We start from the raw sequence: 16,538 nt of genomic DNA, 5'->3' as shown, positions 1-16,538 counted from the left end.
AAATGGATTTATACAATAATGCTAAACCATAATCCAATACATTTTTCAGGTCACATTAGTAAATAATCTATAGGGTGTGCTTGATAGCACACTGACATATTAATGAGCGTATAGATAATTAATAAAGCAGTGTATAAGATCACACATCTGTCAGGAAGATAGTTATATCTTTGTAACAACATTACTTCATTTTTATTGTGCTCCTGATACTCAATGCATACAACATCCCATTTGCAAAGTCTCAGTTAAGTAGTTTTTGTATTTTGCTACACTTACTAATTCTTACCTACGAAGCCATGTTCTGCACCTGGAAAACAGGAGATTACCTCATTCAAGAGAACTCTCTACTCTGTTTACTGTGCACTTGGCAAATTATTAAGGGATCAGAAAAACAGGATGTGCTGAAGCTGTCAAGATTAATATGGAGCTCTTCTGCCATGGGACTGAGAAGACATTTATTTTATATCAAAATACTTGCCGTGCTTTGATTAAATTGACATTTTTTTTTTATTTTTTATTTTTTTTAGTGCCTGATTATTTTAACCCTGATTTTCTCCCCAATTTAGAATGTCCAATCATCCATTCCCCTCACCCCAACAGTTCCCCACACAGCTCAGGGTAACTCAAGGTTCTGTGGGTGTCCTTTAATTCCACGACCGAGCCATCTCCCTCTTCGACACCCAAGAATTTGAAACTGAAAGTCAGTGAGCTACCAGCCTCTGGAAGACAAAGGACAGCCCTGCAGCTCACCTGGCGACTGGCCTGTGGGATCTGCTATAGAGAAAAAATCCCTTCTGGTTTTTTGCTCCCTAAACCCATGGGAGCGCCAAATTAAGATTGACCCTATCCCCCAATCACTAACAAGTCACTCTTCTTTCTTGGGTTTCAGGCTTAGTAATGTCTGCTATTACAGTCATCATTCTGGTACTGTACTTTGCTATAGAGAAGTTTGTGATTGAGAAGAAACCGTGGTTGCCAGAATGCACCCCGGTCTACATTCAGTATTTTGTCAAGTTCTTCATCATTGGTGTCACCGTCCTGGTGGTTGCTGTCCCTGAAGGCCTCCCGCTGGCTGTCACCATCTCCCTGGCCTACTCTGTTAAGGTACATCCCATCTCTTTAATATATTTGGAATTTGGCCTGCTTAATGTGCTGTACATTAATGTTCAGTTTATTTCATAAACCTATGATTAGCCATGAACACCTCCAGAATCATTTTTAAAACAGACAAAAGAATGCCTTTGAAATCTTAATGTTAAATGTGGGTGTGTGTGTGTGTGTTCTTACTTTTGAACAGAAAATGATGAAAGATAACAACTTGGTCCGACACTTGGATGCTTGTGAAACTATGGGAAATGCGACTGCAATCTGTTCTGATAAAACGGGTACCCTCACAACCAATCGGATGACAGTTGTGCAGGCCTATGTTGGGGACACTCACTATAAAGAGATCCCAGACCCTGACGCCCTTCCAGCAAAAACACTGGATCTCATGATTCACTCAATCTCGATCAACAGTGCATATACAACAAAAATACTGGTATGTTTCATTTGTGGTTTTTTTTTTCCAGAAATATCATTGGTATGTATAATAAGTTTTGTTCTTGATAGGAGGAACCATATGCTTTAGGAATATGAAGCCACACTGTGTGTGTGTGTGTGTGTGTGTGTGTGTGTGTGTGTGTGTGTGTGTGTGTGTACATATATAACATTAAACATTATTGTCTACTATACCATACAACAGTGTTCAATATGATATAGTATATTATAATAAATGATAACGTTTTGGTCACTATTATAGACTACTATACGGTAGAAATGATTGTTAATAGGGGAACAGTTTTTGTTCTTTCAGTGGTCTGGAGCCAACCCTATTATACTGCATTGCCTTATATGAAACAATGTTTTCTTATCCTGTATAAGATACACCTACATCAGTTATCCAGTCAGACCTCAACTGATACAGTCAATTTAATTGCATTATGTTCTCATTAAAGAAAGCATGCTATCGCAAAATGCCTAAAGGCATGAATTTGGTGTTTGAACAAAAAATAAATAAAAAATCAATGACCAGTTTAAATTTGCCTTCCCTGGATATCCTAAAAATAAAGTACATTCATTGAGTGCAGCAAAGCACGGGATACTCGATGATTAAAAAAAAAAAAAAAACATCCAGAGGTTGTAGAAGTTAATCAAAATGCACTTTTAGCCTTACCAAAATGGAATGTGTCCTACATTCTGCTTTTCTGAGTGAAAGCCTAATAGAAGTAGTGCTCAAATGCCAGTAATTGGGATAACCGTGTTTTTTTTTGTTTTTTTTTTGCCATCTGTTTTACAGATTATTTCAAAGGAAGCTAGAAAGTCATTAAAACACATTTCTTTGACACATTTCAAAGGCAATTATTTGAAGGTTCTTGGTTGGATATTTGCTTGTTATGCCTGTGCAAGCAATTGTTTTGCGTTAATAACTTTATTTTGAAGTCTGGTTGATGGTCATTTAATGTGTCTAATGTGTTGGGCTGGATAGCTTCATGTGCACTAAACATTGAGCATCAAGACATAAATGAGATCAAAGTGGTGTTAATTATCTAATATTGTGTTCTATTTTATTTGTCACTATAGTTAAATTAGCCTTTTTCTGATAGCTGATGCATTGCTGTATTGGATTATTCATTAGAATTGAAATCGATCGAGTTGGCGTGAAACAGGAGACTCATGTTGCCCTGTTTTACAGTATAGAAAGATAAGAATGAGTTTATCAAGACCTGAGATATCATTTTCATTAATAAACTGTTCAGAATACCTTTGTAAAATCCATCACATGAAGGGGTGATTGTTGCTGCCAAATAGACACAATTTAATAGATTGTCTTATATAGCATTTGAATCGGATCCTGAGCATATACTTGAAATGATAAAATAAACAATGCTACGCAGCATTTTCATTCTGTTATGAAATGAATCTCTTGTGCTCAGATAAGTAGCATTAGTTTGGCATTTCAGGACTGCCACACTAGGCAGAATGGACAAAGGATTAACAGGTTGAACCACTTCTATAATGAAATTGAAAAACACAGATCAGATTATCATTTGTCTGTTAACAAAAAGCAATTTTAGTTTATAAATCCACTGATAAGAATGCCAAACTCTCTAAAAAAGATATCCTTTAAGACTTGCTTTAGAATATGCTAGCCTTGTTACAGTAAACACATTACTTCAGAATCTCACTGAAGTGTTGTGTTTGTTCTAGAGATTAATTTGTCCTGTATTTCTGTTTGTGAGCCTTGTTCTTGTGCTTTTGTTAAGTCAAAAATAGCTTTGCTTTTAAGAACACTCCAGTGTGGTGCATTCTGTAATTTTGAATAGATTTACGGGGTTAACTGCTGTTTATATTTAAATTTGAATTTGCTAAAGAATTAGAACAATCAACAAAAATGAGAAGTGATTGACCTTTGTGGACAATTCCTGCAGGGATCTGATTAATTAATCCAACTTAAATAGGACATTTTTAAAACTGTAATATTTAAATGCATATAACGGTGTCAGTTATTGTTAAAAATAATTATGGATGCAATGCACTCTTAGTACATCTTTATCCCCTCTAGAGGCTTGGGTATGAAGCCTACATAAAATGAGTTTGATGGTCACAGCAGAGTAATCCACATGACAAGCATGGAGCTGCTTCTCACTCCATTAGAGTGGTCCTACATGGTAGGATGGAGACATGCTCACATAGGGCAGAGTAATCCTGTTTCCATTGCAGTTCATTTGATGAGGCCCAACACCAACACAAGGTGTAAAAGTGACAAAATGTATATATATATATATATATATATATATATATATATATATATATATATATATATATATAGTAGTTAGACCTGTTTACTGGACGAATAGATATAACAACCTTATCATCATGGTAAATCAGCCCAGATTATTCTAGTTTACAGGTAGTATATTTCTCATGGTAACTAATAATAATAATTAAAAAAAAAAAAAAAAAAACAAAAGCGAGAAAAAGGGCTACTTAACATTGCCATGGATGAAGGATATAGTTCAGTGATGCTGTCTTTGTTCAAGGAAAACATCATTCTTCAAGCAGGATGTTTGTACAGGTATCTTGTTGCAGGTTCACATGCTGCAGTTCATATTGTACCACTAAAGCAGACTAAATGTTTGCTACATAAACACGATAACACAGTACATTAGACCTGTTGCTGTGGGTGGAATAATGAAGACATACTGTACAAGCAACATATAAAAACATGTACTGTACATGGAGGAAAAAATGACTACAGTATTTATGTATCCAAATATTTGATGCATGGGAGATGCTTAGTACCCTGCGGCGTAAAACAATGAGAATTAAAGTGCTTGTTTCCTCATACACACCTTTCTGGGAACTGCACTAGTCAATTAACAGCAAAGCTGACCATTCAAACCTGTCACCTTCCAGATAACAACATAAACAGTGCCAGCTTCCCTGGCATGGATTCCCTGGATGGCTTGTGAAAAATGCATTTGCAATAAATTGTCAGAGCATAATAATAAAAGAAAAGCCTTTTGACAGGTTAATGGATAGGCCTGGGAAAATCTGTTCCAAAGAACAATGAAACTTGGCAGGAAGCATACAGTTGGCAGACTATGGGGAAAGGATTTGAAAATGGAATAATTGTAGCACTTTGCGTTATATCATTGTTTGCATTGCAGATTCATATACAGTATAGACATCATTAAATTAAATGAAAATCTGCAGTATCGTGATGTAATTATGCACATGTTTATGTGTGGGCCTGATAGAACCAACCTGGTGGGACCTCTAGCCATCTGCTAATACTGGGATTGAAGAAAAACAATGTGATTCCTAGAAGACTAACCAGGCCTTGTGTCCGCTCTTCATACTTGGCTTCCCGCACTGTCGTAATCGCTGTCCTGGGAAGGCTGAAGGTGGCTCTGACATCCATATCATTTTCATTTTCTTTTCCATTGTGTGGGCTGAAGTCAGCATGCACTCATGTTGACTGATCATTGCTACTTTCTTAACTTTTCAGCGCTGATAGAAAATGTCACACAACCACATTACTTAATTGCACCTAGCCATTTATCTGCTAATCATTGTACCCAGGCTGGAGAAAGTGGAATCTGATTTTATTTTAAATCTCTTGATGAGGATAAGCGTCTGCTGTTGACAGAATTACATTGTTCTCTAAATCAGTTATTTGACATTTCCTTTAAAAAATGGTTTTTCATTGCTGGCACAAGGGCTTCTTAAGATCCATTTAGCTACAGTGTGACACCACAGAATCACTGCTAGTTTAAAAAAATCCCCAACATTGTTTGCAGGTAAACCTTAATATCGCACATAGCAAAAAAGTACATCATAGTTACTAAAGAGACTGGACTTCATATTTGTGTTCAGTGAAGTTCCTAAATATGTATACCTTTCTATACTGTACGGTAGCTCACAATGTGGTGGAGCATGGATCATCTCAGTGCTTGACTCAATTTTGTGAAATATATGTAACTCTGGAAAGTCAGTTTTAATGCCGGTGTGTCTGCATTTCCTCCAGTTGTTTATTGCAGTATGTGACTGATAGTTGTTTATGTATACAAAAGAGCACACAGGGCAATTTGTCCACAATCATGGGGTATCCATGCCGTTCAATTTACACGTGAAATGGCAATGCGCGTGCACGTTTGGGAGAATTACGCGGGGAAATCAGGTTTGTGGCCAAAAAAAAAAAACGGCCAAAGAGAGGAATAGGGTAAATCTCATTTACTCGTGTGAATGATGAAACACACAGGAAAATCCACCTCCAGTTTCACATGGAAACCTGCATTTCATGTGTAAATGTAAATTAGTGGTTATTCTTAACTATAAATATTGCAAGGGAGCAGGTCAGTTGTTACTGTGGATTCCAAGATGGCAGAAAGTAGTGGCTGATGGGCGATTTTATGGTTAGCAGTGGTGTAGGTCAACTTAATGTAATGCAGGCGACTTTTTTAATAATCATTTTTTGCTGTCTGGTTTGTCATGTTGTATATCTCTTGTGGGTTTACAGTTCTGTATAAAACCACTTAACATGAACTGCATTATGCCCTTGTTATAGTATTAATGCAGCTGTTTGAAAATACCCTTGCTGCTTAAATGTCTAACTGAATTAATTCCCGTCCCGGCTGTGTCCAAAGACAATGCGTGTCTGCCCTCCACGTTGATACAGTAAATTTAGCTGGTGAACTGGATGTCATCAGCCAGCTCGATTGCCCAAAACAGCACAACAACATGCCCTGTCAGAACTAACCAAATAAAATTGTAAATGAACGTATTGACTGTGTTTTATTTGTTATGATCATAAATATTTAACACAACGGTAAATCCAACACAACTTAAAAGAAAGGAGAGAATCTCTGACAGCACAAGACTCCTCAGATCGTTGCTCTCCAATTGAAACTGGCGGCAGAGATAATATTCACAGATGCCAAGTCTGCTTATAATAAGCAGGATTGGCCTTGTTTTTGAGAGCTTGCACAAACAATCATACTCTATCATGGGTTCACTTGTTTTGAAAGGCAGTGTCGCTTTTTTTTTCTCGTGAGACTTGGCAACACTGGTAACCTTCCCCGTCTGTCCCATAGGCAGCCACTGATTCCTGAACACCTCATTTTGTTGTTGACAAGAGTTTGTGCAGGATACAGCAGGCAGTGGCAATTTTGGGAACAAACTAATGTTGCACTGTTTCATCAGTGTCCGCCACCTCCATGGTGTTGCATGCTTCCTCAGCAGCAGTCAGCCGTCTGGATGGTAGGGTTTCTAAATCTAAGCCAGGGTAGTACACGCAACATCAGCTGATCCCCTGCTGTATTGCCTGAATGAAAGGGAAATATATATAATGTTTCTGCTGGTTTTCAGTCATGGTGATCTGCAATACCTGTTGGTCAGTTTCATTTTATACCTCCGAGTTCATTTTTAATTAATGAGTCATAAGATAAATTAGTTGAAATAGTATTCACTACTAACAACATGACACACCACTAATGACATTTGAAAAACAATTTGGGCAAGAGCAGTAAAACACATTATTAACCAACCAGGCACAAGGTATTTTGCTTTATTACATCAGCTTAGATTAACTCATGTACCAGTTCTCTACGCATGAAAACCACATTTTCACAAAATTTCACTAGTAATCTTCAGCACGAGTACTTTACGCATAGCTAATTTACATATCAACCCCCACCTTTCCCATTCATTTGCATGACGTCGGGTGAAAAGCCCAGTTTGCACGAGTAAAATAAACTGAGCGAACGGAACGGAAACCCCATGAATGACAGACAGTACGTTTTCACAAATATGCAGCTCAGAGCTTGTTTTTTAAATTATTATTTGGCAGATGCCTTTATCCGGTGACTTACAGGTGTTTCAGGGCAATACAGGAATACAATGCAAAATATTTAAATACAGTATAGTTTACAGTAAGTGCAAATTATACTACTAAAATACAATATGAAATAAGATCCAACAAGTTAGGATTGCAACAATTGAATCTGCAGTGACATAGTAATTGTGTAATAGTGCAAGGATGGTGCTTCAGCTGTGGATCCAGTAACATGGTGCTTTGGTCAGGTGAATCCAATACATAGTAAGAGGGCAAGATCAAGAGAGCTAGAAGTGCAGACTAAACAGGTGAGTCTTGAGGAGGCGGAGAATATTAATCATAAGAAGAAGAAGAAGAAGAAGAAAATGAAAATTAGACAGGTCGTTTATTACATGTGATGTCATTTCAATCATTTTGTGACTGGGGTTTAGATCACATAAAACCAGTCTGGATTATACATTAAACCACAATAGTGGATTAAAAGATAATAAACCCCTGATCGCCTCAGAACTGCGCTTACAAAATCCCAAACAGTTTTTTGTACTGTTTTTCTTTTATTTATTTATTTCGCTGTGAGGCATTTCTGTAATTAAATTAAATGCATGCATTATAGCAGTTTAATTTAATCCTATGTAAAGGTCAGGTTCAGAGAGGCTTCTCTTCAGCGACCTGCTACTGATTGCCATACAGTGATCATGTAGACGAGGATTTTCTGTGTTACTGACAATGTTTTCCAACTCAAATGGAAACTAGATTAAATATACTGCAATAAAGTCAATGCAGGTTTCAAAATTTAATGACTTATGAAAAGACTGGAATACAATAAATGTTTTTACATAAGTTTAAAAAAAAAAAAAACATTCTTCAACTGTTATGACTTATTCCTCAGCACAGATTCTTTAGGATGTTAGAATCTAGGGCATGGTGAACAGCTCATGCATGAGTTCTGGTTTGTGATTAGTCATCCTAATGAAGACTGGATCTTGGAAATGACTCACAGGACTGAAACCTGCTTGTCTCGGCTATTAAAGGCTATGTCCTAAGAACCATTACTGTCTTTTCTATCGTGTTATATTGTGTATATAATGCGAAACATTTCCATTAGTTCATTTCTAGCAATAGACAAATGTGATTAAATATGACATAGTTGCCTTCCTGTTTTCATTCAACCTCTCCTTGGGTCTGACCTTTAAACGTCCATCCAATTAACTATTACTATTCAATGTTGGAACTTGGGATGGAGGGTGTTGCACGGAGCGCTCGCGTCAGGAGAGATCCTGCGTCACTTTACCTACTCGGACGCTGCATGCTCTTTCTGCGGACAGTCCGAGTCGGTGGCTCACATTTATTTTCTTTGCGCCAGGCTGCAGCCGTTCTTCTTGCTTTTGAAGAACCTTCTGCTGCAGTTCTGGCTGCATTTCTCCCCCACCCTCCTCATCTTTGGGCACCCTGTTCGTGGCTCCTGCAAGGCGAGAGACCGCCTGGTGATTCTGCTCCTTGCTCTTACTAGACTGGCGATCTACAAGACCAGGAAGCGTTAAATCATCGGGGAGGGTCTCTTTGACTGCAGAGCCATGTTCAGGGCCATGGCCCGGTCAGGGGTTAAGTTAGAGCACGCCCACGCGGAGTCTGCTGGCGACATGATGGCCTTTATCGACCAGTGGGCTCTGGGTGGCGTGCTCTGTACCACCTCCCCTTTTGTTTTGAATATTTAATTTGCAGTCTTTTTGACCGGTTTTTGTTGAATTAGTTAAATGCCTAACTATTTAGCATCCTCTATTAAGAGGATGCTAATTTGTATTTTTTTCTCCAGCCGTCGTAAATGACAGCTGGAGGTGACGATTGCCTATTTAGGCATTTAAATAGGACTATTCAACGTTGGAATTTGGGATGGAGGGTGTTGCACGGAGCGCTCGCGTCAGGAGAGATCCTGCGTCACTTTACCTACTCGGTCGCTGCATGCTCTTTCTGCGGACAGTCGGAGTCGGTGGCTCACATTTATTTTCTTTGCGCCAGGCTGCAGCCGTTCTTCTTGCTTTTGAAGAACCTTCTGCTGCAGTTCTGGCTGCATTTCTCCCCCACCCTCCTCATCTTTGGGCACCCTGTTCGTGGCTCCAGCAAGGCGAGAGACCGCCTGGTGAATCTGCTCCTGGCTCTTGCTAGACTGGCGATCTACAAGACCAGGAAGCGTTAAATCATCGGGGAGGGTCTCTTTGACTGCAGAGCCATGTTCAGGGCCATGGCCCGGTCAGGGGTTAAGTTAGAGCACGCCCACGCGGAGTCTGCTGGCGACATGATGGCCTTTATCGACCAGTGGGCTCGGGGTGGCGTGCTCTGAACCACCCCCCCTTTTACTGTTAACATTTAATATGCAGTCTTTTGACCGGTTTCTTTTGTTTAATTAGTTAAATGCCTATTTATTTAGCATCCTCTCTTATGAGGATGCTAAGTTGAATTTTTTTCTCCAGTCATTGCATTGACGGCTCTAGTTTACATCCTGTTTAGGCATTTAAATAGGACTATTCAATGTCGGGATCATGACTGTTTGTATTGGTGGGAAATGATGTACAAATTGGTCGCTGGTACCGCCTGTTAAGAGGAGATGAAAGCCACCGCCCCCTGAAAGAGGAACTGATCTGATGATGCCAGGATCAGAAGGGTGGACCGTGACACACACACACACCCCCGCCACCAAGGGGATTGCCTGGATTCAGGTGGAAGTTGGGGAGGTGGTTGGTAGAAATATAACTGGGATTGCAATGGCAATGCCCAAGTGACTTTGCCAGAGATTTATGTAGGAATGATCTAATGAGCAATTATTTAATAATCCTAGAGAGAGAGAGAGAGAGAGAGAGAGAGAGAGAGAGAGAGAGAGAGAGAGAGAGAGAGAGAGAGCAATCATTCAATAATCCCTCTCATGAATATCAGCCTAAGCTTTCAATTGAATAAGGCGTTTGGACAGAAATTTGGACACCTTAAAAACAGATCAATACTTGTCTGGTCTTGTAATTTCATGACTTAAGAGCATGTTCTAATATACTTTTCTCTGAGTATAACATGGCCAAATAATAAACACAGTCCAGATACAGACACAATCACCAGTACTGGGTGCGTGCTGTAGTACTCATACTAATACAATAATTATCGAGACACAGGTGTATGGCGACAGCTCCGGAATACGTGTTAGCTGTCTACTAATAACAAGTAACAATTAGAGACAAGACAAAACAAACAAAACACTCACATACGATATATCAACACAGGTCATTCCGGGTTGTTTCCTTAACCATAAATGAAGGAACAGATCACGTCGCTCCATTCCCTATTTGACCCCTTGGTAAACGAGTGCAGCCACTACTCCAATCCACGGATGCCACATCGTTTCCCTTCCAGGTCGATGAGTTAGTGCACTGCAGTTCCACCCCCTTTCTAGATGACTAACTTCCTTTTAACCCTGGGAATGAATTGTCAGGCCAATCAGTCCAGGGTACACTGTTCACATTACTTAGTGCCCTCACATGTTGGGAGGGAGATTTACCACCAAGAATCATTCTATTTCTGTCACAGGTATTAAAACTGTGGCAATCTATACCACAGTATACTGTGAAACCGGATCATGAGTAGCCTGTAAGCCAAATGTATACTGTCAGGTTTTATTTAAGTTAGTCAGTGGTGCAGTTGTAAATTGTGCGCAATTACAAACCACCTGCACATAGGTGTGTTTCCTAATCCCATACAGATGTTTAGAATGAGCTGGAGGGGTTAGCGGCACATGTGTGCTGTGTGTTGCTCCCAACACATTAGTGAAACTAGAAAGGCTTGCAAGGACACCCTGCTTTTAGGGAAAAATAGGTATTTGGGTGCTCACCTCAAAAATGCATTGGGCACAACTGGCAACGCACAACAAAAGAACGGATTGGGAAGTCCCTGCAACAATTGCGACTATTTAAAACGTGCTTGCAAAAGTTCTTAACAAATTGATTCAATTGTAAGTGTTGCGATTTAGTATATCTCATTATGATATTTAAGAACCCGCATTTTCACCCCATTTTATACCATAATGGCCATAATTACATATTCATCCAAGGCTAAACTGAAAGAAAAACTGCTGCCACAAAGCATTCCCTAAAAAGTCACAAACATCATTGCGCTTGTTTAGTGCATTTTACCCTAGACTTCCTATTCATTTGCAGATGGTTTGCAACTTGCGACAGCCGCAACACGTTAGTACATCTACCCCTGTGTGTGCCTAAACCAGCTCCACATTACCAGCTATGTTAAAAACAGTATCAGAAACACAATCCATTAGTAATGCATTCTGCTGAATGTAGGACAGATACACACCAACTACTGCAAGCTCAGAAGTGACTCCTTTTGATCCCTGTCTCAGGTTCCCTTTGCCATCTGGTCTCTGGAACTTCTGATCAGTTGCAAGCCAGCAAGGGTAGTTCAAATGGCGGTGTCATGCTTGCTTTCTAAATCATTCATACGAATCCCCGAGCCAGACCTAGGCAAATGTTGACTCTTGCTATGACAGATAGGAAGGGGAGAAGACTGCACCCAAAATGATCTGACTACAGCATTTAAACATGTTACACAATATACAATATTTAAACCCCTCCCATCTAAGAAAATCGCTGAGAGATGCTGTTTTGAAGGCAAAGAGTGGTCACACCAAATATGGATTTGATTTAGATTTTTCTTCTGTTCTCTCACTTTGCATTTAGTTAATTGATAAATATAATCTATTAACATGTCTATTTTTGAAAGCATTCTTACTTTACAGCATTTCTCAAACCCCCCCCCATCACCTTCATGTAGTGAAATCTCCCCGAAATGACTCAACAGAGGTTGTACACCCCTCATTGGTTGAAAGTAAATTGCTCTTTCATCATTTATGTAATGTCATGCCGTCAGTAATTCATAAATGTACTCAGTGGGCGACTATTCTTTGAGTTCTGTCTATAGAACAAATGAAAGTGGAAATGCAGAAATGACCTTTGGAGGACACAGTGGGGTTGGAAGGGCCTGTGGTTTCAGGAATGTAAAATGCTGATCCCTCTGTGGGGAGGGTCGGGAGAAAGAGGTTTATTGGTGATATAACCATACTGGAAAGGAAATACAGTTGCCAGCTAGCTTACCCCCATATGCTGTGGCTCGCTGTAGTCCATGTGGGGTGTGGAGACAGCAGCTGTTGCCTAACTGTTCTGCACCGATTTGGGGAAAAAAAAAGGTGTGTTGTTTTTTTTTCTTTTTTTTTTATAGACTGTTTCTAGGTAAATTCTGTTTACAATACACAACAAAGACATATTTTACTTGATGTTTTTGAGATAATAGAACTGCCACTGTGTTAAATACCCTTATGAAAAAAAAAGTTCACCATGCTAAATTATGTTATTTTGTAACGTCATGTCTCAAAGTCCTGCGGGTTAGTGCATTCAAAAATGCAGTCAGAATTGAGATCAAGCAGAAGATTAATATTTCAAATGCTCCTCGAGACAATGCTGCTCCACCTGTAAACCATCCAAACCTATATATATTTATTTGTAATGGGGTGAAACCCTCTTACATGTAAATAGTGTTTATTTGTGTGGTTTATTTATGTAAATAATTATATTTTGGTACTGGTACAATTTGTGTTCATTCACTCCCATATTCTACAGTTTATAAGTGCGAATATGTATTCCACAACAGCATTTTCTATTTTATTTTAACCCTTGTGTTTTGTTTTAGCTGCAGTAAGGGGATATGGCATGGGTGGTCATGTGACCAGGTCCAAGTGAAATGGCTTAAAGTATTTGTTTTTTGTTCTTATTTAATTATTTGAATATTTATAATTTACTTCGTTGTGAATAGAAAGGGTATGATCTATACATTTGTTTTTTTAAATACGTCATAGGTTTATTTAAAACAAAAAACAAACAAACAAAAAAAATCTCCAAGTCATGTGACTAGGAGGGCGTGTATAAAAGCCAGACAGTTCCTGCTTCCAAGGGAGAGAAGAAACATGTGATTTAGTGGAGCAAACAAGCCAGACCTAATAGTTCATTGTTAGTTTGAGTGCTCTTTTGTTTTACTGTTATTTTAAAATGTGTTCTTTTATACTCATCTATGTTAAAGAGATGAAACAGTGGGATCCCCCCCCCCAAAAAAAAAACAAACAAAAACAAAACAAAACAAACCTTGTCCTGGTTGCAATCTACTATTGTTTTGCATACACCAAGCTTATTTTCAGTTTTCTTTTCACATATTCAAAAAAGATTATACCGACCTGTAATGCTAAATGACAAGATTTTAAAAAATCTGCTTCATTGAAGAAAATTGTACCAGTGCAGTGATGCCAATGGCAGCCATGTTCAGATGTTGATATCCAATCATTGGCTCATTAGCTACCAGGAGCATGTTGAATATAAATCACTTGGGTGAGTGTTCTTTTTCTGTTCCCTGCTGCATACGTATGTCACATCTAACATTAAGAAACGTAAAACTGATAGAAGAAAGCCCATTAGGCTGGGTTATTGTAGGAAGCCAGGTCAGCATCGTATGGAGTATTTTATTAGGGTTAAATGTCTTCACAGAAAACCGCAGAGCTGTATGGAACTCCTTTTTAGGAGTGAGAGTGGGTGGGTTTAAGGAACTTGTGGGAATACTCAGTTAAGTATATAACTGGGGCTGTAGAAAATGTGTCTTCTTTTCAATGCCCTAGAAAAAAAAAATCAGTCAAGTTAAAAAAGGCAGTGGAATATAGCTACTGTAGGCATAAAGCTAAAAAAAAAAAAAAAAAAAAAAACATTAATAATGATACGAATGATGTGGAATAGGATGGTTGCGTCTCAGAAAGGTGTATCCTTTCATGTGACATCTGAGGGATTGCTTTTTGAAGCTTTAACATTTACTGTATTTTAACAGACCTGCACGTGCTTACCAGCACTATCTATTAAAAGTATGACCCTGCTGGGTATTAATCTTAATTTGTACTTCATGCAAGTTGGTACACAACATTTCTACATTGATAACCCTTTCGTATTGGATGAGTAAAATAAAATGATACACAATGCTGTTGATTCAATGTGCTGTAATATTATTGCACAGAAATATGGAAGGCATACTACAAATATCCTAATTGTAACAATATCCACTTGCTTTATATTAAGGCTACAATCCATTTAATGGAATGGGCAGCAAGAAAAAAATGACTACTGTTGTCACTGTGATTTAAAAAAGGGATGTTTTTGTAAAGTCACACCTGTCAAACAGTACAAAGGGTGTTTGAGAAATAGCTGCAGAAAGACTTCAGAGACATTTGACATTATTGCAGCTTGCAAATTTGACAAATATGCTGCTTGCCAAAGGGAGCCTGGAGTCCTGCACATGGTTCTGGAAGGGTGCGAATGCAATCACTTTAGTTTCGCTATTAATCGCTAGTAACCTTGGCAGTCACTGCCCCCTTGTGACATTGGCCCACTATTTTAGGGTTCCAGTCCGTTGACTGTCAGGCTGCACTTTTGTCTCGCGGCACAGCTGAGACAGATGTTCACTTGTCAGCATTCTAAAATACTTGCAAAGTGTCAATCTGAACACCAGAAACCACAGGGTACTTTACAACCACCACAAAGGTCAGCCTTTAATTCCCTGCTGATCTTGAAAAAGCCATTACCTTACGTCACTTAAATAGCTTGGGAGAAGGTGCTAAATGTTTAATGATACATTCAGATCCCCTTATGTTCCTTATAATGAACTGCAAACCGAATCTGTGTTGAATTTTCACATCCACCCACTTCTTTATATGAACAGTATCTGCTGTATATACTAAGCAGTTTTTGTTAAAATTAGCCACAATTGGTGACCAGTAAGTTAAGCAAACTGGTGCTGGTATGTATCAAAAAAGTAGTATCTAATTTTTCTTACTGATAAATGCATTACAGTATAAAACTGTATACTTATTATAGAAATACAGTAACAAAGTAAATGTTGTTAGCCCTTAAACAAAAAACAAAATCTGAAAATCAACAGTCTGGGTCTGTACAAAGTGAAGTAAGGATTTATTTAAATACTCCATACTTAGCTATACAAAGTTTATACTAAAAATCTAGCAGACTGGCTCTAGTAGTAAAAGGGCAGTAGTAATCTCTAAACCTTGCAATGTAAACTGCAGGAATGACTCTGAACTAATTATGCCTGCAGAATGTGACTTGTCGGTTTTATTGTGGTTATCTCAATTACTCTACAGCTTTTTACAGATGCTGCTCTGATGTATAATGTGGAACAAAGCAGAACTGTCATTTGTTGGCGGCAGAAGCAAGTTATTAATTGGGAGTCTGATTGTTCTGTAGACTGTAGTGTTTTGTTATTACAAGCAGAACGTTTTTAGATTCTACTCAAGTACAAAGTAAGCTTGCTGCTCAAGTCACAAACATAATTGATAAATTGTGGTATTTTGACATGCTGGTGTCTGTGTGTGTGTGTGTGTGTGTGTGTGTGTGTGTGTTTTTTTACTGTACCTGAGGTATAATTAGCATTTACTAAACTTTGATTTTTTTTCCATCATATAAAATGTTTTTAAAGGTTAAAAAGGAAAAACAAAATTAATAGTATTCTAGTGTGTGTATTCTCATTAGCAGAGGTGTGGTAAAGTGAAAATGAATAGGTCAGATACACGAATGACAATGAACTGCCAATGGTCAATAAACTGCCTTGGTCTGTATGCTCTTTGGATCTGAATGCTTTAAGAATACACAGACGATTCAGGATGTCCATATATTTTTGTATGATGATCAAGCCATTATGTTAAACTATTAACTTCTGTTTTAGGAGAAAATGTCATATATTTCTTTCTTTTTCTCTCCCTGCCTGTTATTTCTGCAGCCCCCTGATAAAGACGGGGGTCTTCCACGGCAGGTGGGGAACAAGACTGAATGTGGTCTTCTTGGGTTTATTTTGGACCTGAAACGAGATTATCAACCAATTCGGAATCAGATCCCAGAGGAGAAGCTGTACAAGGTCTACACATTCAACTCTGTGAGGAAGTCAATGAGCACAGTGACAAAACTGCCCAATGGGAGCTTCAGAATGTACAGCAAAGGGGCCTCTGAGATAATCCTTAAGAAGTGAGTGCGGTCAAATCTGACTATCGCTAGCTAGTGACGGTAAATCTCTCATA

The 16,538-nt window shown here is 38.6% G+C and overlaps 1 protein-coding gene across 16 annotated transcripts in view; it reads left to right on the top strand.

Annotated features, from left to right (window-relative positions):
* LOC121298017 (plasma membrane calcium-transporting ATPase 2) overlaps positions 1 to 16,538 on the top strand; it is a 153,102-nt gene that overhangs the window by 117,134 nt on the left and 19,430 nt on the right. For all 16 annotated transcript variants that reach the window (XM_041224725.1, XM_041224712.1, XM_041224715.1 and 13 more), the window contains 3 exons: positions 890 to 1,104; positions 1,298 to 1,540; positions 16,244 to 16,485. In XM_041224725.1, the coding sequence (XP_041080659.1) occupies positions 890 to 1,104; positions 1,298 to 1,540; positions 16,244 to 16,485 (700 nt within the window). The remainder of the gene's footprint in view (positions 1 to 889; positions 1,105 to 1,297; positions 1,541 to 16,243; positions 16,486 to 16,538) is intronic.

The sequence above is a fragment of the Polyodon spathula genome, chromosome 23 (assembly GCF_017654505.1).
Source record: "Polyodon spathula isolate WHYD16114869_AA chromosome 23, ASM1765450v1, whole genome shotgun sequence".
Classification (NCBI taxonomy): Eukaryota; Metazoa; Chordata; class Actinopteri; order Acipenseriformes; family Polyodontidae; genus Polyodon; species Polyodon spathula.
Note: the sequence above shows the minus strand (reverse complement) of the source record. Positions and strands in the feature narration are given on the sequence as shown.